Source organism: Ornithorhynchus anatinus, chromosome 15 (assembly GCF_004115215.2).
Source record: "Ornithorhynchus anatinus isolate Pmale09 chromosome 15, mOrnAna1.pri.v4, whole genome shotgun sequence".
In the NCBI taxonomy this organism is placed as follows: domain Eukaryota; kingdom Metazoa; phylum Chordata; class Mammalia; order Monotremata; family Ornithorhynchidae; genus Ornithorhynchus; species Ornithorhynchus anatinus.
In genome coordinates, this window is record NC_041742.1 from 2973374 (window position 1) to 2996787 (window position 23414).

Sequence of the window (23414 nt, forward strand, 5' to 3'; positions counted from 1 at the left end):
CCGACTTTCCCAGCTTGAAATGTGCAACAGCTTTCCTTCCAATAACTTTCCCCGTGTAGCTGTACTCTCCTTGGAGGGAAAGAGTAGGCTCGCTTCTCCTCCCCTCCTCTTGTTCCTGAAGAGCTGGATGAGATGCAGCCAGTCCAGTTAGTACTTGAAAGCATTATCTGGCATGTTTCAGAACAAAAAAATTTCACAGATTCTGTACCAGGTTAATGCTACCATGAAGGACTTAGAAATTTAAGACTGATGGAAAATACATGAGAGGCCTGTGTTGTGATTAGAGTGACGCTGAAGACAAAGTAGACTTGATGGAAGGTGGACTTGTGTTTGAATTTTAATTATCAGTTCTTATGAAAACATTTCCTTCATCAGGGCAAGGCAGCTACTTTCCGGCGTAAAGGATTTGGAAATTTTAGTTTGGGTTAAAAGCCTTGCAAATTCAAACCCAAGAAAAACTCACAACGGTAAGTTGCTTTAAAATTTTTTTTTTAATGAAACAACAAAAGACAAGGGTCTATATTCTGCCTAATCTTCAGTTACCACTGAGAGACTCCCTACTGTAACATGGATGGCAAAGGGACAACATTATGATTGTCTTTAGAAGGAACTGCATCCCCAAATAAATTACTTTACAAAAATATCAAACGAGGTTTTCTAACACTATTCCCTATTAAAAAAAAAAAGTTCAGTTAAAGGTTCACATTGAATTTGGGGGGGGGGGGGGGGGGGCGGGGAAGAGGGTCCGTAGCAGAAACAGTTATCTAGCAAGTCACAAACATTTTACACATTTTCTCAACAAAGTCAAGTATCGCCTTATCAGGTCGGTCTGTCCTTCAGGGACTAACAACAAGCTGTTTATCGTAGGAGATTCCATGCTATAAATACACAGCACGGCTAACACTGTTCACTCTCTTCCTAAATTAGTAGTTTTACCCTGTAATCATCTTGAATATCTCTAGCTTCACTGCAAAAAAGCAGCAAAAAAACCCCAAAACGTTCTAAGTTCAGGAAGGGAATAAATAGCATTGGAGACTGGGCCCTTACAGGGCAATTAATGTATCCTAGAAAGAATTCTGAAAGGTGATACTAAAACACTGTCCACAGAATGCTCAAAATACTGAAGGCACAGAGGTAAGGATAAGGATCATACTAGAAGGGTCCTCACTTTTTGCGGTTTTAAATCAGTGACTGGGCACCCTGGAAAGAGGACCAGTATTCCAGAACAGAAAGTTATTTTCACTATTAACACCACCCCACAATAATGGGGTAAAAATGACTTATGTCCAAAGGCCACTTAATTTCACATATCCTTAGACCCAAGAGATGGGTTTAGCAAAAGTTTAAAAAAAAAAAAATAACTTAAAAAAAATGTTGAACACAGTGAGAGGGTCTGAGGCTTGTTTCGTAATCGATTTATACGGATGCAGCATTCCAAATTCTGAAAACTGCATTTAATATCTTCCTCCACAAAACACAATACTTCACCACCAGACTATTTTGAAATAAATCCAGAATATGTGCAGCGTACTGTTTTCAAACTGCTTGGGAGAGGAGTCCGACATGAGGCTTATGCTAAACTGGGCTGCGAGTGGATATACTTGAAATCCGGCAGCTGAATGCCCTTTGACCTGAAGGCTAAAACACTAACACTTTCCACCCCGGGTAGGAGAAGGAACATCCAAAATAGAGGGAGTCACAGGACTGATCAAGTAACCAATCAAAAACCACTTCCCTGTTGTTGGAACTAATAGTTACTCGCAACTTAAAGTTACCACCGTCGTTATTGGGAAGGCCCAAGGTCACCGCTTCCATGTCAAATGTGACTGTGGTTCCACAGGTCACAGCCGGCAACTGGTTGGTCATCTCTTTGCCGTTGACGAAAACCGCCCCTGAAACGGCAAGAGAGTGTCAGCCTCCACAAGCGCTTAGTACACTGCTCTGCACACAGTAAAGTACTTCTCTGTGCCTCAGTTACCTCATCTGTAAAATGGGGCTTAAGACTCTGAGCCCCATGTGGGACCACCTGATTATCTCCTATCTACCCCAGCGCTTAGAACAGTCCTTGGCATATATTAAGTACTTAACAAATACCTTTATTATTATAATTATTACTCAACATTGACTAAGGACGGAAAAGCCATGAAAGATGAGGCAAAGGGCTGTGAGAAATGGTTACAGCAGATCTGGGGCCTGGGGTGAATGATTCAAAATGCCCGACTCATGAATCATATCCCTAATAATGTTTTCTTCCCACCCTAGAAGCAGCAAGACCTAGCACAGAGAGCTGGGGCTTGGAAGTCAGAAAAGACCTGGGTTCTAATCTTGCCTCCACCACTTGTCTGCTGTGTGACCTTGGGTAAGTCACGAAATTCTCATATACCAAATGGGGATTTCATATCTGTTCTTCCTCCCCCTTAGATTTTGCACCCCACACAGGGACTGTGTCTGACCTGATTATCTTGAACCAACCCCAGCCTTTAGTATAGTCCTTTAGCATGCAGTAAGCATTTAGCAAATACCAGCGTTATCACCCTTTACTTTGGCGAAATCTTAATCATCTGGAAGACACCACTTTCAAACCCAAAAAAGTCAGCCTGGTATAAATATTTCACTAGGCAGTCCTTAAATATTTTACATTGTGATTTTAACCACAGAATTTGTACTAGGAAAGTAGTGCAGAGCTGTGGGCCACAGTTTTGTTCTCTGAATTATCAACGTTGGCCGAGGTTGGTCCCAAAGACTACGTATTTGTGATCTATACTCCAAATTTGACTGGCTTGAAGCAAAACATACTTTGTGAATTTGACCACTTGCTAAGAACCCTAAAGACTGTTGTGAGTGGAGCATAAAGAGAGTTAAGCCTCTGCCATAAATGACTGAGGAAAGCATTTCCTGCTAGGTGACCTTGATTGACTGATTGATAGTGCTGGTGTTTTGGATAGAGCACGGGGCTGGGAGTCAGAAGATCAAGGGTTCTAATTCCAGCTCTGCCGCTTGTCTGCTCTGTGACCTTGGGCAAGTCACTTCACTTCTCTGTGCCAGTTACCTCATCTGTAAAGTGGGGATTACTCCTTGTGGGACATGGACTGTGTCCAAACTGATGAGCTCGTATCTACCCTAAGCATTACAGATGCTTAACAAACACTATTTAAAAAAATAAAGATAAAGGATCGTCCGTAGCCTTTGTGAGCCTAGTGTCTTCCACTGGACAGAAAGACCAGAGATGGTCTTAGGCAGGGCTTTTCCCGCAACCACCCCTAGCTAAATTCTGCATGACTTTCCGGCGATCCTTGGCTTCCTTCCACACACAGTCCCACAACATCCAGTTGCTTCACCTGGGCTCCACCCTCCTGCCTCCCACAGCACAACCCAGTCCGTGTCCCTTCCGGAACCGGCAGATCTCAGCCCAGCCGGCCCCGGCTCTACCACCCATTGGGCCCTGGGAGGGAGGGAGGCAGATCTGTCCAAGGCCCTCTCTCCCGCCAAGGAAGCTACGGGACAGTTCTGACAGTCTTCTGCCTTGGGGCACGGCTGGCAGGACCACGCAGGCTCCCTCGGCCATCGGCACACCCCCGTAGCGTGCGGCAGCCACTCTTACTTACCGTTGGTACCCACGCACACTGCTTGGTCACGCTGAAGGGAGTCATGTCCATTCTGCTGCTCGACACAGACTCCGATGCTGTCTCGCCGGTCTGGCTGGCCCACGGTTTCCACCCTGGAGGACAAGGAAGTTTGCCCAACTGTTTATTAAGGTGTAGCCCCAGACTACCACAAAGCTTAAGCTCCTTAGGGATTTTGTGGGGAGGCCACTGGGACGGCGTGGCTCTTCTCTGCATTCTTCTGACCCTTTTTTCGGTTCCTGGGAACATATCCAGTCAGCAGAATTTTGACATTTGTGGTTACTGACGCTGGGTCACCATCCTAATGCACGCGGTGGCCCGGCCCTTTACGCAGAGTGCCTGGAACCCTTCCCAGATAGGCTCGGGCGGCTCTTGAAATCGAGCGAGTTCCTTGGATGAGGCTACTGGCCGCACGCTCCCTCTACCTGTTTTTCCACCTCTCTCTGCCTTCTCTTTGAGGTTTTCCCCATCCCCATTTGTTCAGCCTTGGGACAGCCAGAAGGGGTCGGGTGCATCCAAGCTCATTTCAGTCAATCCATCATAATGCTTACTGTGTGCAGAGCACTATACTAAGCGCTTAGGAAGAGTACAGTGTAACAATATAACAGCCGGTAGATACCTTCTCTGCCCATTACGAGCTTACCTTCTAGAGGAGGAGACAGACATTAACAGAAAGAAATTAAATAGGTACGTAAGTGCCAAGGGGCCCGGTGGGGTGGTGAATATAGGGTGCATTTCGGGGCCATAGAGAAGGGAGTGGGAAATGAGGGCTTAGGGAAGGCCTCTTGGAGGAGATGTGCCTTGAATAAGGCTTTGAAGGGGCGGAGAGTCATTGTCTCTCGGCTATAAAGCGGGAAGGGGGTTCCAGGCCAGAGGCAGGATCTGCAGCTCCAGGAAAGCAGCAGCTGGTAAGGGGCGGGCACAGAGGTAGACAGGCTGCTTGTGGGCGGCTTAAGTTACCAGGCTGGAAAGGAGGTGGAGAGAGCTGTGGTTACACAGGTGGGAGAGCCCCAGAGAACAGGTGGATATCTTGGGAGGAGGTACTGGTCTCTCAACTGAGCCACCTGGCCCAGGGAAGATTCTGGGCAGGGCTGCTAGCCCGTAAGTCTGACAAGGGGAATGCCTTTTGGATGGATTCTAGAGCCAATACTTATTGTAAGATCTGGATGGTTGTAGTTGTCTGAAATCCATTCAACTGATAGTAACCACTGAGCGCCTGAGTATATTGCGTTCTCTATCATGCCCTTGGGGAAATACAACAGAATTAGCAGCCACGATCCCTGTCCCCGAGGAGTTTACACTGTCTATTCCAAGGTATAAAAACTCAAGACTCAAGGGTTAAATCTTCCAGGAGAAAGTCTGGAACCTGGCCTGCTGTGCATCCATTTGGTAGTTTACTTGTGTGGAACTGTAGATGAGATGGCAGCCACTGATCCAGGTCATCAGTGGATACCATCAGCCTCACCTCAACTGCCCCATGAGCCAAGTTTCAGGAAGAGGCCCTCTTTTCCTCCGCTCCCTCTCCCTTCTGCATGGTCTCGGCACTTGGATGTGTAACCTGGGGGCATTTGGTGTTCATTCCAATCATTCAGTCGTACTTACTGAGCGCTTATTGTGTGCAAAGCCCCTTCAGCCCCACAGCACCTACGTATATATCGAATTATCTATTATAAATTATTTATTTCTAGTAAATGTCTGCCTCTCCTTGTAGAGTCCACAAGCCAGACCCCAGCGGAGCTGTGGAGCCAGAGGATCGTGAGGAGCGGCCCCTCCCGTAAGTATTGGCCATCTTGCTGGAGGATCGATCCAACTGAGCTCTAAAAAGGGAAGCTCCTGTAGAGCTGCAGAAGGAAACTACTCTTCCCAACCTCAGAAGGCTCTTCCTCCAGCTAGGCTTCGGGGGGCTGGTTCGGTGCCATTCCCTTGGAAGGAGGTCAGGAGAAGTCCCTCGTCTGGGCAGGTGGAAGGCCAAAGGAAGAGCAGAGTCTGGCCTTTGACTCGCCACTGGCCTTGGGAAAGAAGTGAGGAAGAGGGGGAGGCTGAACAGAAGCCATTGGCTCTGAGTAGGAGGCGGGGTTGCTTTATCACCATTCACCAATGGTGATAAACTCCCAACAACTCTCAACTTAGGAGAGGAACTGCCCCGGCCCGGGGCTCTTACCCAACATGGCAATGGGGGTCCGGCCCGGGGATCTTACCCAACATGGCAATGGGGGTCCGTTCAGCTCCCCAGGGAGATTGAATGACTGGATTTATCTCAGCAGTCTGCGGACCAGGGGAGGTGTGGAGAGAAGGCTAAGGAAGGGATAGGGAGGAAATCCTTTGTCTGACGCCCCTCATCTGTAGTCACGGCTAAGCCATAGCCTGGAAGGATTAACTGGAATCTCTGAGGGGGAGTTTGGTTTCAAAACTTGCCAGATTGCATCCCCTCCAGGGAGATGCTGAGCCCCCACTGTTGGATGAGATGAACCTTTTAGTCCTGAGGTGGTGCCCAGGCACAGGAGTTTCTCCCCCGCTGTACTCCCCATTGCCAAAAGGGACTGCCCCGTGCTCGCCCCACCCCCACACCGGCCCCAAGCACTTGCCTGAACGTCAGCGTCTGTCCCCAGAAGTAGGTGGGCGCACTAGAGTAGAGGACTCCCGAAGCCTGTGAGTCGTTGCGGAGCGCCATGTTCCGACGACTGCTCAGGCTGTAGCCCTCAAAGCCGGCCGTCCACTCTGAAAAAGCAGAAAGAGAACGGGGGGTTAAACCTGAGCACCGTGGGAGCCCTTACCAGGAGTGAGGTAAAAATAACTGTGGCATTTGTTAAGCGCTTATTATTTGCCAAGTACTATACAGTCCCCACCCAACCTGGGTGCTCACAGTAAGAGGGAGAATAGGTATTGAAGTCCTATTCTACAAATGAGGAAGCTGAGCCCCAGGAAAGTGAAGTGACTTGCCCCAGGTCCCACAGCAGGCAAGTGGGGGACTCGGAATTAGAACCCAAGCCCATGCTCCTTCTCTCAGGGTCTCCTAGAGTTGGAGCTGAAAGAGCAGAGGGGAGGGCCTTGTCCAGGATTTAAAAACCCAAGCATACTTGTCGAGAGGATTGAGTGAGAGGCACAAGCAAGCAACTTGAGTCGGCATCCCAAGAGGCAGTTTACGTGTGTACACGGAGTGTTCAGGACTCTTGATCTCGCAACAGCTTTTAATACTCAGCTCCTCTGACAGGTGAAAGCGTGGCTTACAGCGGGGTCTTTCCGTACAAAGGTCAGAGAAGCTCCAAAGCCCCATTCGACAAGCTTTCCAGCTCAACTAGCCCAGCTACAGAGTTTGGATCCCCTCTCAGGGTCGCAGCCGGAGAGTTTCCCGTCTTCTACCAGTCTCTGCTAAGGGAGGGAGAGTCAGGCAGAGGCCTGTCCGTTCCACTCCTAGCTTGGGCAGTGGCTAGCGAGTGGAAGGCCATCTGCTACGGGTCAGAACTCACCCTTGCCGGGCAGCAGCAGCATGGGAGAGAGTCAAGGGCGGAGATTCGAGTTTACTCCGTGGAAGGCGGCAATGGTAAACCACTTCCATATTTTTACCGAGATAACTCTTAAGGATCCACTACCAGAACCATTGCAGAGGAAAAGCAGGGCGTTCTGGGAGAGATGCGTCCGTGGTATCGCAATGGGTCGGAAACGTCTCGACGGCATAAGACAAGACAGTCTGGCGGCTTGTACTGCCTTGACTCTCCCACCTCTTGGGAAAAGAGGAAACAGTAGGCAGCTGCTCAGCACAGAGACACGGGTTCTAGTACTCATCCTTCCATTAGCACTTCTGGAGATCTTTACCCCTCAATTGTGGATCAAGGTCTCTCTCTAATATAACCCAGGTTTACTGAAGCCCAAGTACATCTACTCCAGCGGGGGCTTAGTAGATAGACTGATAGAGCACGGGCCTAGGGGATCAGAAGGTCATGGGTTCTACTCCCACCTCCACCACTTGTCTATGTGACCTTAGGTAGGTCATTTCCACCTCTCTGGGACTCAGGTGGGAAATGGAGATTGAAACGTGAGCCCCATGTGGGACAGGGACCGTGTCCAACTCCATTTGCTTGTATCCACCGTAGCGCCTAGTACAGTGCCTGGCACAAAGCACTTAAAATACCATAATTATCATCATCCTGATAATCTGTATCTGCCCCAGGGCTTCGTGCAGGGCCTGGTGCAAAATAAGGGCTTAAGTACCACTTTAAAAAACAGAAGCCAACATGCTGTGGGATTAGAGATTGAGGGCGAGAACTCTAGAGCTCTGTGGTTGGACCCTGCTGGAACCAGCAATTTCCTAACGCAGTAACTAAGCAGTAGCTGAGACCCTGAGCAGTTAGTTGGAGGGCTGAGGGCAACTGACCAGGCTAGTCCCATGAGGACAGCGACTCACCGTGTGGCACCAGGGTCGAGTGGCCAATCTGGGGGACGCTCCAGGGGCTCCACTCCTGCCGGCCGTCCCCTCGGGCGCAGACGCGGAACTGATAATCGACGTTGGGGTCGATGTGCAACACAATGAACTCCGTCTCCGAGCCGACGTAAACGTCCTCAAAGTGATTCGAGGTACTTTTGCGAAACTGGAGCCTGTAGTCTTGGGCTGTGAACTCGTCGTCGACCTGAAAGGGGGAATGGGCTGTACATCAGAAAGGAGGGAAGGGAGGGAGTGGAGGGATAACTCTCAACAATGTCATATCTCAGACCTCGAGAATGGGCAGCCGCCTCCTCCAGAAATCAACCAGGTTTCTAATGGATCCAGAAGGGTGGGCAAATCTTTCTTCTGAGTGGAGAACGGGCTATTTCAGACGGCCACTGGAAATGGGATTGGCAAAACAAACTGGCCCATCTTGATCTCTACTTTCCCCACTTGTCCTGATCCCAAATGGGGGAACACCATTCCAATTCTGCATCACAAGGAAGAACTATCTCTTAAGCATCACGTTGCTGGAATAATAATAATGATTATGGCATCTGTAAAGTGCCAGGCACTGTATTAAGCACTGGGATGGATACAAGCAAATAGGGTTGGACATAATCCCTGTTCCACTTGGGGCTCACAGTCTCAATCACCATTTTACAGATGAGATCACTGAGGCCCAGAGAAGTGAAGTGACTAGCCCGAGGTCACACAGCAGACAAGTGGCAGAGCAGGGATTAGAACTCATTACCTTATGACTCCTAGGATTGTATCCACTAAGCCATGCTGCTTCTCTAATTGTATTGCGGTTGATTCATTCTATTTTACATTGACTATGTAGTGCGATCCCTCTCTCAGGATGGCACATGAAGAGTATGCAGAGAGTAGTGTGTTGCTTAGTGGAGCTCAAATCTAAAAATCCAGAAGCATTTGGGCCCCAACGACAGCTTCATAACGAAACTAATTAAATGGTCATGAAAGGGAGGGTATCCTTGAGTCCCACTGGCTAATTTAGTCTATTGGTTATTAACAGAAAAGGACTCTGGCTGTTGACTGCCTTAGAGAAGGATTGCTGTGTGGCTCCTTGCGGTTTACTGCTCAGAAAATAAACCTGGTAAATGAGGGTGCAATGAGGACTCACTTGTTAACAGGTAGGTGTGAACTGAATATTTTCAGTCACTCAATTGAGTGTTTACTGTGAACAGAGCATTGTACTAAGAGCTTAAGACTACTAATTCTCCAAGAATCTCTTTGTTTTACAGTGCAGTGGTGAATCTTAGACCATAAGATGCCCCTCTCGGGACGGCACCTAGAGTTTCCAGTGCTCTACTGGTCTCGGCTACGGGAGGGAGAGTCAAGCAGAGGCCTGGCCATTCCATTCCTAGCTTGGCTGGTGGCTAGCGAGTGGAAGGCCCCAGTCGACAAGTCAGAACCCACCTGTGCCAGGCAGGTCCTCCTGGCTGGTGGCTGCTACCCTTTAGCCATATGCTGTTGGAGCAGGGTGAGGGGGAAGTCTCATATGGGTAAGGAGGGAGATTTGCCAAAGCAAAATGGAGCTTTGGGGGAAAGTAAGTTCACTCCACACCACTTAATTCAGAATTTTTTTTTTAAATGAATTATGGTATTTGTTAAGTACTTACTATGTTTCAAAGAACTGTTCTAAGCATTGGGGTAGATAGGAGTTAATCAGGTTGGACAGTCCCTATCCCACACAGGACTCCCCGTCAAGTAGGAAGGAGAACAGGTATTGAATCCCTAGTTTGCAGTTGAGGAAACTGAGGCACAGAGAAGTTAGGTCACATGCCCAAGGACACAGCACAGAGGAGGTGGAGGTGGGATTAGAATCCAGGTCCTCTGACTCCCTGGCCCATTCTCTTTCCACTAAGCCGTGCTGCTTCCCAAAGGAAATACTACCAAGGGAGCATTCCTGGGCCCGGATTACCTACCTTACACCATCGGACGATGATTCCGCCAGGCTTCTCTAGGAGTTCCTCGATCTGAACCGGCGGCCGAGATGCCACCGTCCCATGTTTTAAAATTTGATCTTTCACTATGGTAAGAATCGAGTCGTCCAACTGTGCAGATAAACAAGGCACGTCGACTAGTGAGGGCACTTCTGGTAAACTGGAGAGAGAGTATTCACAGATCCATTATTTTAAACCGGAGGGCAAAGGATTAAGAATTTTAACCTCGCTCCTTTCTCACCACCCACACATACTAATTCTAGACCCCTTTTTAGGCTGCTGAAGTCCACAGGCGTGCATGTCGTCACGCAAACCGCAGCAGGAGCTTTTGGAGCCTAAAGATTCTCTTTCCCCTTAAGCAGCATAAGAGTGAGAAGCAGCGAGACAGAGGGTGAAGAACACGGGCCTGGGATTCTGAGGACCTGGGTTTTAATCCCCAATATGCCACCTGTCTGCTGTGCAACCCTGGGCAAGTCACTGAACTTCTCTGTGCTTCCAGTACCTCATCCATAAAATGGGATTAAGACTGTGAGGTTTACATCGGTCAGGGACTCTGTCCATCCTGCTTTTCTTTTATCTACCTCAGTGCTTAGTACAGTACCTGGCACATGGTGAGCACTTAACAAATACCATTAAATTTTTAAAAACCGGGAAAATTAAATTTAAAAAAATGCATGCAGCCACAATACAATATTTATAAATAAAAATCTGAAGTTTTCCTGTTGGGATCACCTCGGGGAGTGGGCATCTGCCTCTGCCCTCTCCACCATAAGGCAGTCTTGGATTGGCAAGAGAGCGCTTTAAGCTCAAAGACAGTCCCTGGCCTCTCCTGCCTTGCCCCTTAGGTCAACGCTGCTGCTTCAGCCTGTCTTCTTGTAGAAAAAGGATAGGCGTCTATGTCCCAAGAGGGAAGGGGCCTAACTCCCTTAATGCTTAACTGCTGTTGGCCCGAGGTGCCCAGGCCTACCAAACAGGCAGCAGGGAAAGAGAAAAGGTGAAAAAGTGTGACAAAAGGAGTAGAAGCTGTTGAGAGACAGAAAGATAACCAGAAGAGAGTGTGATGGATATACTGCAGGGGAGGAAGGGAGAGAAGAGAAAGACAAAGAGTTGGTGGTGAATAAGGGCGGGAAAGAAGAAAAACAGTAAAGTAGCTGAAAAGTGGATAAGAGTAAAACAACAAAAGGGCAGGAAGAAAGGGGGGAGGGAAGGGAAGAGTGACAGACATAGTGAGAGGGACACAAAGGAGAGAGAACCTCAAAGGAGTTAAAGGAACAGAGAGAATAAAAGATAACAGAAAACAGAGAGAAAAACATCAAGTGGCAGATGAAAAGGAGCCTGAGAAAGAGGAATGCCACGGGAAGATACCAAAAAGGTAAGGACAGAGAGGGGGCCAAACGAAAACACAGCTAGGTAAATGCAGAGGGGAAGAAATACCCAATTGGATCAACACAAGAAAGGGTGGCCCTAGAAGGATAGGAAAAGGGTGATTATAATAATTAGAACATGTGTTAAGCACCGGGGCAGAATCAAGATAATCAGATCAGGCACAGTTCCTGTATCCTACCAGGCTCCCACTCTAAGAGGTAGGGAAGGAGAAATTACAGGAAGAAGGCATTAAAAAAAGGGCGAGCAGAGGGGAGTAAGAAAAGTTGCCTCTTCCCCTGGACCAGGGGAAGTGGGGGGGTCCCTCCACCAGGATGAATAGAAAATGGAAAAGGAAACTTGTAGGCTTCTAATCTCCAGACCTGTCAAGATAAACTTGCCTGCCCTACCAAGGTTCTCAGGCTCAAAGGCAAGTTTAGGATTGGTCACCACTGGATATTTAAGTTAGCAAGAGTTGATTAGAAAACAAAACTTTGCTCTAGGCCAGTCCTGAAGAAGAGAGGCTCCCACTAGACAGGAGGAGGTCATGCCGGGAAAGGAAGTCCAACCCAGAGGAACGCCCAGCGTCTCTAAAGGCCGCAGACAGTGACCGAGGAACAAGGTAGGACTCGAAGCTGGTTGCCCCCAGCATCTTCCTTACCTGTCCAGTTGAATGTGGGAGGCCTTTTGGGTAAAGCTCCACAGCTTTTCATTCTTTTCTCCCACACCCCCAAGAACGGCAATCTCACCTAGAATCCGAGGGGAGAAATGCATCGATGGGAAAAATCGGTTAGAGAGAGAGATACACCCTCCACTTCTGCCAAAGATGCGTGCTGTGCTGAGGCCCTGGTTTCATAGTTAAGTGCCCCGCAGGCACTTGTCAGCAATGTGCCAGCCCACCTCTTCATTCAGCGAAGAATGTCTCCACCACTAGAACGGACACTCCTCAGAGCCCAGGCTTCTAACTCTATTGTACTTATTGCACTCGGATACTCCAGATTGACTTCCTGGAAGAGTCAAGCGAAAAGATCCACTTCCTCCAGGCAAAGCCGGATACCGCAGCACCGCCTCTGCAAGAGCACAACGTGGAGGCCAGATACCCCCGATATTTACTACCCAACCTCCCCCGGAATCTGGACACACCCCCAGGTATGGCCCTGCCAGAATTGTTAGCCCCCAGTAACAACCCCAAAATCCCCAGGTTCTTGATGCCCAGGGGCTCTAATGGTCAGGTAGAAGAGAACAATGAAAAAGAACTCTGCCCGCCTGACTGGAAGCCACCAAACTCCGGGGTGCTTCCGGTTAGGGACTTTAGACCGTCCATTCCTAAGTGTGAGGGTGGGTGTTGCTGCTCCTTGGAGTGCTCTTCCAGGACAGCGATCAATCAATCAAATTTATTGGGGGTTTACTGTGAGCAGAGCTCTGTATTAAGCCCTTGGGAGCGTACAAAAGAGTTAGACATGAGCATTACCAGCAAGGAGTTTAAAATCTAGAGTGGGAGATGGACACTAAAATAAACTGCAGATAGGTAACAGAGTATATAAAATTTGGAACTAGGGCCAAGCAGGAGGCTGTTTCCTCCAGCAGTTTAGCACCACGCTCTGCACACAGTCAGCACTTAATAGATGCCAGTGAATGAACCAATGAAGTCCAAGATTCTTTGTGGCCAAGATTAAAGTGGGAACACTGGGACTGGTTTGGAGCAACCGCTGGTCTGACCCTGGCAGGGCACTGCTCATTTTTTTCTGAGCTCATTCCTTCACCCTTGTGCCCTCGGAGGAAACGAGATCTCACATCTCCGGAACCTTATTTTCACCTCCTGACTGTACCTGTTTGCAGTCTGAACCTTGAAGCTCTGGAGATAGCGTGACTCTCTTTGCCAAGAGGAAAACTAAACAACAGTACCTTCTAGAAATCTTGAAATTCCACAAGAAGATTTTACTCTGTGTAGCAACAGGGCTTGCCAATGGGAACATTTCTAGCCCCAAGAGCTGTCAAAATAGCTTACACCGGCGGCGTGCTTTCCAAAACAAAAATTTTCTTTCTATTCCTCAGAGAGTTGGGGGGCACATAATTGAGCTATTCTGAATTATTTGGGGGTTGGTTCCTATAATGTCTCCAGGGGGGCATGTGTGTGATACTCAAAGACAAAAGCCCCTCCAGCCCCCATTTAAAAGCAGCCTAGAAACACCTGCAATCTTTTAATGGGCCAAAGACCCCAGAAGCACCAAAATTCCATTATGGGGTGTCATGACTCGGCCAAATACTCTATCGGGATACAGAGTAAACTTTACATTGGTTACTAAATGTTAAAATTGCTTTTTATAAAATAACAGAAGTTCAAACACAGAATGTGATATTAAAACATAAAACCACATGGAGGAAGGAGCCATCTTCCCCCTTCCTGTTTTGCAAAGTGTTCTGAGTAACTCTTCAAGTCTGTGTTTGCCTTAAAAAAGAAAAGCTGCGGGGAGGTCACCTGTCAGCCCAAATTACAGAATGGTCCTGACAGGCACCCCCACAATGGGTATGTCCCGAGCACGCACTCTACGTGCAGTCCTGCACTATAAACTCGGGCAGTACAAGAGAGGCAAAAGACACCATGCCTGCACACAAGGAGCTTCCCATCTAGCAAAGAATTTGCTATTTAATCCCATAAATGGCAGGAGTCAAAAGTGGGAATAGCCTGCGAGGGCTGTATTAAAGTGAATCCGGGCACTCAGCCTTTTTCTGGTGCCATGATGCCTTATTGTGGAGGTCACCCCCTCAGAAGAGAAGCAGTGAGGCCTAGTAGTCAGAGGACCAGGGTTCTAATCCCAGCCTCCACTCTCGTCTGCCCTATGGCCTTGGGTAAGTCATTTCACTTCTTTGGGCCTCAGTTACCTCGTCTAAAAAATGGGGATTAAGACTGTGAGCCCTATGTGGGACCGGGCTTCTATCCAACCCGAGTGTCCTGTATCTACCTCAGTGCTCAGTACCCTGCCTGGTTGTGGATCATGGGTTCTAATCCCCGCTCCACCACTTGTCAGCTGTGACTTTGAGCAAGTCATTTCACTTCTCTGTGCCTCATCTGTAAAATGGGGATTAAGACTGAGTCCCACGTGGGACAACCTGATTACCTTGTACCTACCCCAGCACTTAGAACAGTGCTCGGCAAATAGTAAGTGCTTAACAAATAGCAGCATCATTATTATTATTATTATTACCATTAAAAAAAGAGAAAAAAAGGGCCTCCAATGACAACAATTTTCAGATGGCAGGTAACTCGGGACCCAGCTTCTCGGGCCAAACTCTATCGTACTTTCCTCTCCCAAGCGCTTAGTACGGTGCTCTGCACACAGGAAGGACTCAGTTAAGACCACCCCTTGATCAATCCACTCACCTTCTCGGACCAAATCTTCAGCCGTGCTGACTCCGTGCTCGATGAGCTTCTGGCATTCATCCAGGGGCTTGATGTTGTCCAGCTCGATGGTGTCCACTTGGTGCAGCAGGGACCCCAAGCGCTCATCCAGGAGCTTCTGGAGGGTCCCCTTCAAGTCACTGAAATGCTTTTTCAGGGCAACTCTGGTCTGGGAGGCGCTCTCCTTGATCTGGGAAGACAAGGTGGTGAAAATTCAGCCAGGCTGCCCTTGCTGCCGACATCAACTGCAATACACTGCGGGGTGTGAGCTGAAACTCGGGACATGGGTCCCCAGAGCCTGGCAGCAGGCTGGGCGGAGTCCCATGGGCACAATATTTCTCCGAGGCAGGTAGGCAGGGCGTTGGGAAAGCATTCACTTTTTTTTTAATGGAATGTGTTAATTACTACTCTGTGCCAAGCACTGCTCTAATACAAGATAATCAGGTTGGACACAGTCCCTGTCCCACATGGGGCTCACAGTCTTCATCCCCATTTTACAGATGAGAAAACTGAGGCACCGAACAGTCAAGTGACTTGCCCAAGGTTACACAGCAGATGGCAGAGCCAAGATTAGAACCCAGATCCTTCTGACTCCCAAGCCCCTGCTCCAACAACGAGGCCTTGCTGCTTCTCCTGCCAGAGAACCTCTTCCTGGAAGCTCAACGTCCCACTCTCAATTCCTTGGTTGCGTGCAAAGGGCCGCCCACCCAACCCCCACTTTACCCCCAGGGCTTTAGGTCCCTATTCAGTCCCGCTTGGGGACCAGCCTGCTGTACTGAACGACTTAAACACCGTTCAGAAACACTGTCATGGAAGGAAAGGGAAGTCAGAGAGGCAGTTGTGGCTTTCTCCTTCTTGCTGAGCTACCAAGGCTTCCTGCCCAGGCTTCTCTCAGATCCCCTCACCCACTCGCACTGAGAACAATGTGGCCGTCTCATTCACTAGCTAGTAAAAAATGCATCTTAATAAGCTCCAGGGAATCAGTGCATAGTCTGGAGGTGGAATTTTATTTGAGAACAGAACGAGCCATTGGTGCCCGGCGTGGCCTACTGGAAAGAGCACGGGCCTGGAAGTTGGAGGACCTGAGTTATAATCTAGGCTCCGCTACCTGTCTGCTGGGTAACCTTGGGTTAGTCATTATACTGTTCCGTGCCTCAGTGTCCTCATCTGTAAAACGGGGATGAAGACTGTGAGCCCCGTGTGGGACAGGGACCGTGTCCAACCCGATCATCTCGTATCTACCCTACTGCTCAGAACGGAGCCTGACATACAGTAAGCGTTTCACAAATACCACAGCTATAGCTGGTTAGCACTCAATAGGTTCTACGAAAACTGAATATGTGAAATGAAAGGAAGAGTCTAGTCTCTCATAGTACACAATCTAAAGTACACTCTTGTGTTAAATTGACCAAAGCAATATATAATAACACAATAGTTACGTGATCCAATACAGCGGTGTAAATAGGTACCAATTTTGCAATACTCTGAATTCGACCAAGCGCTGAGTACAGTGCTCTGCACACAGTCTGGGCTCAGTGAGCATCGGTGATTGATTCGTTAGATCTTTCTGGTGTTCACATGTAAATACGGTACTTAGGTTCTAAACTGCTGTCTCCTCAGCCTCTTCAGCCAAAAAGCTCTTTGTGGAAACGGACTAGAGTTGCCATTACCTAATTGAAATGGACTTGACTCACTCTATTCAAGTCAGTCAAAATTCTTCAAAGGAAGAGGAAAGGAAGTGCTTTAAGTCAAGGTAAACCTTACAGCACTGAGTGTTACTGAAATTCAATGGCTAGTCAAAACGGGCCTGGGGAATGCTTAATATTCTCGCTGCCCCAAAGCTCTTTCTTCCTTCCCTGGTCTGAGTGAGCAGAGGGCCATGAATGAATGCTTGGTCATTGAGGGTAGTGCCCGCAGACTGGTGGGTGTATGCCCGGAACCTGGGACTGGGGAGGGCAGGCGGGTTAACCAGTCTGAGCGGTGAGACGGCTTGATTCGGGGTATGTGTGAATGGACCAGTCAAATAAAAAAGCGAAAGCATGGGGTAATGACCAGTCAACCAATAGGCACTGCTGAAAAATAAGAGACGCCTGCAGAGAGGAAATACAATCAGCCAGGAAGAATGAAACCAATAGGGTAAAAAAACCCACCCACACACAGAAATCTTATTCTGTCAAAGGGTTACAAATGACGGTGAACACTCATCTTCTAGTCGTCCATATCCATTTGTGATCGTAATTCATTTCTGGGCCAGTAATCTGCACTGGGAAAAGGGAGTCCTGGGTTCTACTCCCAGCTCTGCCTGGAACTGACAGTCACTCAGCTGACAAGTGGGTTGCACGCTGACCTGTCTACTCCTCGTTGGTGTCTGTGCCCCACTGGGGCTGTGATGGAAGATGCCATCATCATCACCTGACCACCTGTAGGCCACACAAGCCCTCTCCTCTCATCACCCCAGGCAGCAAACACATCTCCTGAGCCTTTATGTAAGAAGAATGGAATGTGAAATCAGCAGGTTATGCACCTAAAGCATCGGGTCCTGGGAGAGTTACGATAACCAGGAGTTCACTTAACAAGAACTTAGCCATCTTGGATGGGTGCTCACCTGCTTTTTAAAAAAATTATCTGAATAAACCAGTCAGATAGCCAGATTTCAGTTGATAATTATTATATTTGTTAAGCGCTTATTATGAGCCAAGTGACCTGTTCCTTACACAACAGGATTTTGTGCAGAAGTAACAAGTCAGGGACTTGTCACCTCTAGGCTGTAAGCTCCTTGTGGGCAGGGAATGGGTCTCCCAACTCTGATATACTGAACTCTCCCAAGTGCTTAGTACAGTGCTCTGTATGCAATAAGCACTCAATAAATATGACATTGATTGACTGGGGAAAGACAAGCAGGCTCTCAGAGGCAAGGCTGGGGCGCTCAGCAGGGTTTTCTGATCCAAAATCAGTCAGTTCCTTTAGTGTGTGAAAGTTGGCCCTTTAGGCAGGAACGAAAAAAGTTAAAGAAAAAAGTCTGCTAAAACAACTCTAAGGAAGTCCTACCGGTATTTTGACAAGAGAGCAAAACTGCCGAGTTCTCATTTTTGTGCGCTGGCAGTAAGGGTATAAATCTACTGCCCAAGAACCATGGAACCGGCAGAGTTATGGTTCATTTCACCCCGGATTCCAAGGGATGGCAAAAAAGAATTGTTCTTAATCCTTTCAGAGATGCTCAGGTATTAAAATAGGCTGCCCACCACCACCTGATTTCCCGTGTGCAACGAAGTGGCCTCCAACCTGATGTCGTTAAAACCGTAAGGGTTACAAATTACTCTTGCATTCCATCACCCTACTTTGCACTTCCCTTTCTCGGCAGAGGGTGGTAACCACAAAAGGAAAAAAAAAAAGAATCCCCCAAAAGCACTATATTTACTTGGAGGCTGTTTCGGAGTAAGTGATTAGCGGGGAAGATTCTACCAGGTCTGAACTTTCACGGTTATGGGGCGGGAGAGTGGACGGGGGAATGCCACCCTTGTTCAGAACACAGCTTGGTGTTTCTAATCCACCCATCTCTGGCTCTGGGGTATTTCCCACTCAGAAAATTCCTTCATTAGAAAGCCATAAATTCCGTCAATACTGAAAATACACCGTGAGTCCTAAATGTAGAGCTGTCCTTTTACCTCAGAGAAGACGTAACGGGAGGGGAAATTCGCCTCTGGGTGCTTGTGTGGGACCCTCATTCCAGAGGGCAGCAAATGCCTGTGCGCACTCAGGCACACACATAGACGCGGACCGGCCCCATGCTTTTTGTTTATTTGTTGTTTGCGGCACTCAGTGTTTTCACTTTTGCCTCCCGAAAATGTACAGTCCTAAAAATATCCTGACTATTGGGCAAGAACAGCTGTTCATGCCGATAACATTTCTGTGGCCCCACAGACTCCCGCTGAAAGGGAAATATCAGAGACTTGGTTCTTCTGGGTCCCAGCACATCCTTACAAAGTGGCCCCTGTCAGTAGCTTGCGGGACCAGGGCCATTTTAACTAGAACTAGCCCGGCACCCACTCTCTTTCATGAAAGGGGAAGTTCAGCGCTCGTCTGCTAAGCAGTATCATCGCAAACCCGCCCGCAATCGATTCTCCAACTGTAAGACTTCCTGCTCTGAACGGGGCTGCTGCCTCTTTCACTTTGGTAGTATGCTGGATTTTAAAAAGCTTTCTAAAATACTGTGCACCCAAGGAGGCTAAGGGATATACACAAACTTGCTATGATCATGCCAAAGAGAGGCCGAGAAATGCAGAATTGAGTAAACTAATAGATGCGACGATAAATCGACACCATCTTAATTTCCGTTTAAATGCACTTAAACCAGCTCGTGAACATTAGCTGCTTTCACACCAAGCAGTGAAAAGTCTCTGGAGGACATTAAACTCATTGTTAACGTTTAAACTTCACGGCTTCTCGAGTCCTGGTACTGATTTAACACGGGGAATTCTCAGCTAAAAGATTGAAATATTAAGTTGGTAGACACCAGTCAATCTGCAAAAGGTGTTTTGTTCCTGGATTTAATCTACCTTGGAATAGGCCAAGAGGGAGAACGCGAATGACTTGTTGCAAAATTTTGAAACTTGAGGGAGAGCACACTCGACGGATTTAAAGCCCCACAATTCCCTTTCCAGTTCTGACCACTGGAATGCCATTTAGACCATGGTCAGGCTTCTTAGCGTTTCCTCGCTCCAGTTTCTTTTCCAATAATAGAGGAATGATACCTCGTCGCTACCTGCCCCCAGGACTGATGAGAGACTGGGAAAAACACATCTACACAAACCAAATCTGAAATGCGGTAAGCAGCTCAAAGATATGAGTCTTTTCCTTCTTCATCTGATCTGGAAGTTCTTCCAGTGTCTGTTCTCCTGCTAGATAGGTCGGTCACGCCCACATCTATAGCACTCTCCATGTTATAGCTTCTCCATGATACACATAACCAAGAGATTCAGCTATTATCATTGAGATACCATATACCAGGTTACAGCCACATCATGATACACACGACCCAGGGATTCAACCATCGCTTAGAACAGTGCTCTGCACATAGTAAGCACTTAACAAATACCATTATTATTATTATTATGTGATGCCTTTCTCCCCACTACGGACCCCCCAAGATACGTAGAACCAGGAGATATATTCATTATTGGTGGATATCGCTTTACCCGAGATTTCAACCACCACGCAAACCACCTCAGGGATAAACTTAGTGTTTGATGCCTCACCCTCCACAAAAACCCAACCCCCGCATACTTTTTAGGTGGGTGCTACAGGTATCTACCCGTCCCCCTGCCCCCTCCCCACCTGGGCTGAGATTAAACAATCTGCAATGATAGGATCTTAGAGGAAGTTCTGCTCTTAGTTCGTACCAGATTTCCAAGGCTTAGAAAAGCCTCCGGAACAGATAAGATTGTTGAGCTCGGGAGGCAACCTCATTTAGAAAAGGCTCACGTGGCATGTCCTGGAGGAAAGAGCTCAGGTTGGGGAGTCAGAGGACCTGGGTTCTAATTCTGCCTCTGTCCCTTGCCCGCTGTGTGACCTTGGGCAACTCATCTTTTCGGTGCCTCTCAGTTACCGCATCTGAAAAGGGAGATTAACTCTTACTCCCTTCTACTCGGTCTGGGACCCCTATGGGCGAGAGGGACTGTGTCCAACCTAATAATTTTGCATCAATTCCAGTGCTTAGGGTATAGTAAGCCCTTAATATTATCATTATTATGCATATATCACTGAGTTAGCTGCATCTGTCTCACCCAATAGAGTGATTACTGGAAGAGTTAACCTGCCACAAAGAGCATTATGAAGACATGAAGGTGACTGCCAGAAAACCCAAGTAGGACAAATTCTTCACTAGAGATGAAAACCCACTTCCGTAAGGTATCAAAACAATTTTCTACTTCTGGAGCCTCCTACCTGGACCCATAAATCATACTACAGCTCATTTAGATAATGCGGTGTTATGCTTTGAATTACTTTAGCAGAGTTCAGATAATTCCTTAATGATGCCTAATGAAACAATAAAGGCCCTTAAAAGGATTTCACACTATCTTTTAAGAGGTGTTGGAACGGAAAGCCCAAGATACCATCATTCATGGTACCTGTGTGTTTCTGACATCATGGATGTATCCTACTCGCCTGGCCTTTCTTCAAATCTAGAAGATTGTTGGTTGGTCTGGTGTTTAGATCCCTGTGCTCCGGTAACAGATAATCAAGAGTGGAAGATACCAACTGGGGCTCATTTTACTCCCACTCTCAGTTCACAGTAAACCCACAATGCAAATCAAAAGCCTCTAAAAGAAGTGGCACAGAGTTGCGCAGCGCTCTTCTGTTGTGTGCTTAGTCACAACTAAATCTCGTCTGCGGAGTAAATCTACTTAAACAACAGGGGCAGGTCCAAACCAAACCCTAGGACTTTAGGATTTGGCCCAACCTCAATCCTGGGGCGGGGGGCAAGGCTCCCTACTTGCACATGCGGTTGCCCCTGTGGGATTCATAATCCCTCTGGGTACACAGGGTGTTCCACACACGAGCGCTGAGCCAAGAGCATCAAAAACCAGAGCCCTGCACTGGCCAGACCCAACCCAGAGAGCTGAAATCTGGCCAGCCCACAGTCCTTAGCCATGCCCCAAATCAGCCGGATCTGTGGGGTTCCCCCATATTTTGGGGGATCACTTGCACTAACAACAGCAATAACGATGGTATTTGTTAAGCGCGTGCTATGCACCAAGCACTGTTCTAAGCGCTGGGGTAGATCCAGGGTACGTGGGGCTCACACTTTGAATCCCCATTTTATTCATTCAATCCTATTGATGGAGCGCTGTGTGCAGAGCACTCTACTAAGCACTTGGAGAGCACAATTCGACAACAGAGACAACCCCTGCCCAACAACGGGCTCATACTCTAAAAGAAAAATAATGATGGTCTTTGTTAGGCGCTTACACTGTGCCAAGCACTGTTCTAAGCACTGGAGTAGATCCAGGGTCATCGGTTGCCCCATGTGGGCTCAAAGTCTCCGTCCCTGGTTGATAGATAGGGTCCCTGTGGCCCAAAGTCACACAGCTGATGGTGGCGTTGCCGGAATTAGAACCCACGACCTCTGACTCCTAAGCCCCCTGCTCTTTCCACTAAAAGCCACGCTGATTTTACGGATGAGGGAACCGAGGCCCAGAGAAGCAAAGTGACTTGTCCAAGGTCACAGAGCGGACAAGCGGCGGAGCCGGGACTAGAACCCGGGGACGTAGCGTAGCTCGGAGGAAAGTGCTCCGGGTTGGGGAGTCAGAGGTCATGGGTTCTAATCCAGGCACCGCCGCTTGTCGGCTGTGTGACTTTGGGCCCGTCGCTTCACTTCTCCGTGCCTCAGTTCCCTCATCTGGAAAATGGGGATGAAGACCGGGAGCCCGACGTGGGACAACCTGATTACCCTGTGCGTTGCACATAGTAAGCACTGAACAAATGCCATCATTATTATTAGAACCCACGTCCTCCCAAGCCCGGGCTCCTGCCCCTAGCGTGGCTGGTAAGCCCGTCGATGTCAGGGATTGTCTCTCTCTATTGCCATATTGTACATTCCAAGCACTCAGTACAGTGCTCCGCACGTAGTAAGCGCTCACTAAATACTATTGAATGAAAGAGCCGGGGCTTGGGAGTCAGAGGTCATGGGTTCTAATCCCGGCTCTGCCACTTGTCCGCTGTGTGACTTTGGGCAAGTCACTTCACTTCTCTGTGCCTCAGTTCCCTCATCTGTAAAATGGGGATTAAGACTGTGAGCCCCACGTGGGACAACCTAATTCCCCTATGTCTACCCCAGCGCTTAGAACAGTGCTTGGCACATAGTAAGCGCTTAACAAATACCAACATTATTATTATTATTATTATTATTCTCTGTGCCTCAGTGTCCTCATCTGCAAAATGGAGATGAAGACAGCTGATTTCCTTGCATCCCCCCCCCAGCGCTTAGAACAGTGCTTCGCACAGTAAGGGCTTAACAAATACCAACATCATTAACCTTACTCTTAAAAGGGGGACTAAGACTGTGAGCCCCAGGTGGGACAACCAGATCAACGCGGATCCTCCCCAGCGCTTAGAGCAGTGCGTTGCACACAGGAAGGGCGCAACCAGGGGCCACGATTATGATTATTTCCTGGGCGCCAACGGCGCGCAGATCGCCTGCACCGAGGGGGTGACAGATGGGCTCGACCTCGGAGGCCGTCGAGGGGGGGGGAGCCCCGAGGCTGCCTCAGTTTCCCCCCGCCCCCCGCGCAGCTCCGGACCTGCCTCCGCGCCTCCTGCAGCCCCTGCAGCCGCTGGCCCAGTTCGCGGCCGTAACTCTGCGCCGCCTCGATGCTCTCCCGGGCCTCCTGCACCAGCTGCGCTCCATCCTCCCGCTCCGCCGGCGGCTCCATCCTCCCTGGCCTGCACCGCCCGCGGCGAAGCGGAAATGGACGCCCAGGTCTTTGGTCCCTCCCCCGCCACCGTCCGACAACCTCAACTTGATTGACAGCCCGAGGGCGGGGACAAAAGCGCCGGGGGGGGCGGGGCCCCGTTTCCTAGACGACCGAGGGGCGGCTGCCAACGTCTTCCTTGCTTCCTTCCTTCATTCAATAGTATTTAAT

The 23414-nt window shown here is 48.6% G+C and overlaps 1 protein-coding gene and 1 long non-coding RNA gene across 2 annotated transcripts; one reads left to right on the forward strand and one right to left on the reverse strand.

The window, feature by feature from the left end:
- Positions 1–472: 472 nt before the first annotated feature.
- Positions 473–23245, reverse strand: CRLF3 (cytokine receptor like factor 3). Its single transcript, XM_001511224.4, has 8 exons — positions 23073–23245; positions 14755–14962; positions 12034–12121; positions 9993–10170; positions 8026–8248; positions 6209–6341; positions 3606–3718; positions 473–1892 (listed from the first exon to the last, which is right to left on the reverse strand). Exons 1-8 carry the CDS (start codon positions 23202–23204, stop codon positions 1639–1641), a joined length of 1329 nt encoding a protein of 442 aa, XP_001511274.1. The 5' UTR covers positions 23205–23245; the 3' UTR covers positions 473–1638.
- Positions 5327–20819, forward strand: LOC120638834. The gene is made up of 6 exons (XR_005660818.1): positions 5327–5397; positions 9080–9197; positions 11876–11994; positions 12371–12521; positions 16393–19597; positions 20563–20819. It is a non-coding gene; the product is annotated as an uncharacterized LOC120638834 (long non-coding RNA).
- Positions 23246–23414: the final 169 nt, after the last annotated feature.

What these genes read in the sequence shown, in the direction of transcription:
- CRLF3 (XM_001511224.4), bottom strand. Translation starts at nt 23,204, where the DNA reads ATGGAGCCGCCGGCGGAGCGGGAGGATGGAGCGCAGCTGGTGCAGGAG. An exon ending in TGCAGGAGGCGCGGAGGCAG is followed by an intron (nt 14,963 to 23,072) that starts GTCCGGAGCTGC and finishes TTGTCTTCCCAG; the next exon opens with ATCAAGGAGAGCGCCTCCCA. An exon ending in GGACAGACGCTGACGTTCAG is followed by an intron (nt 3,719 to 6,208) that starts GCAAGTGCTTGG and finishes CTTGTCCTCCAG; the next exon opens with GGTGGAAACCGTGGGCCAGC.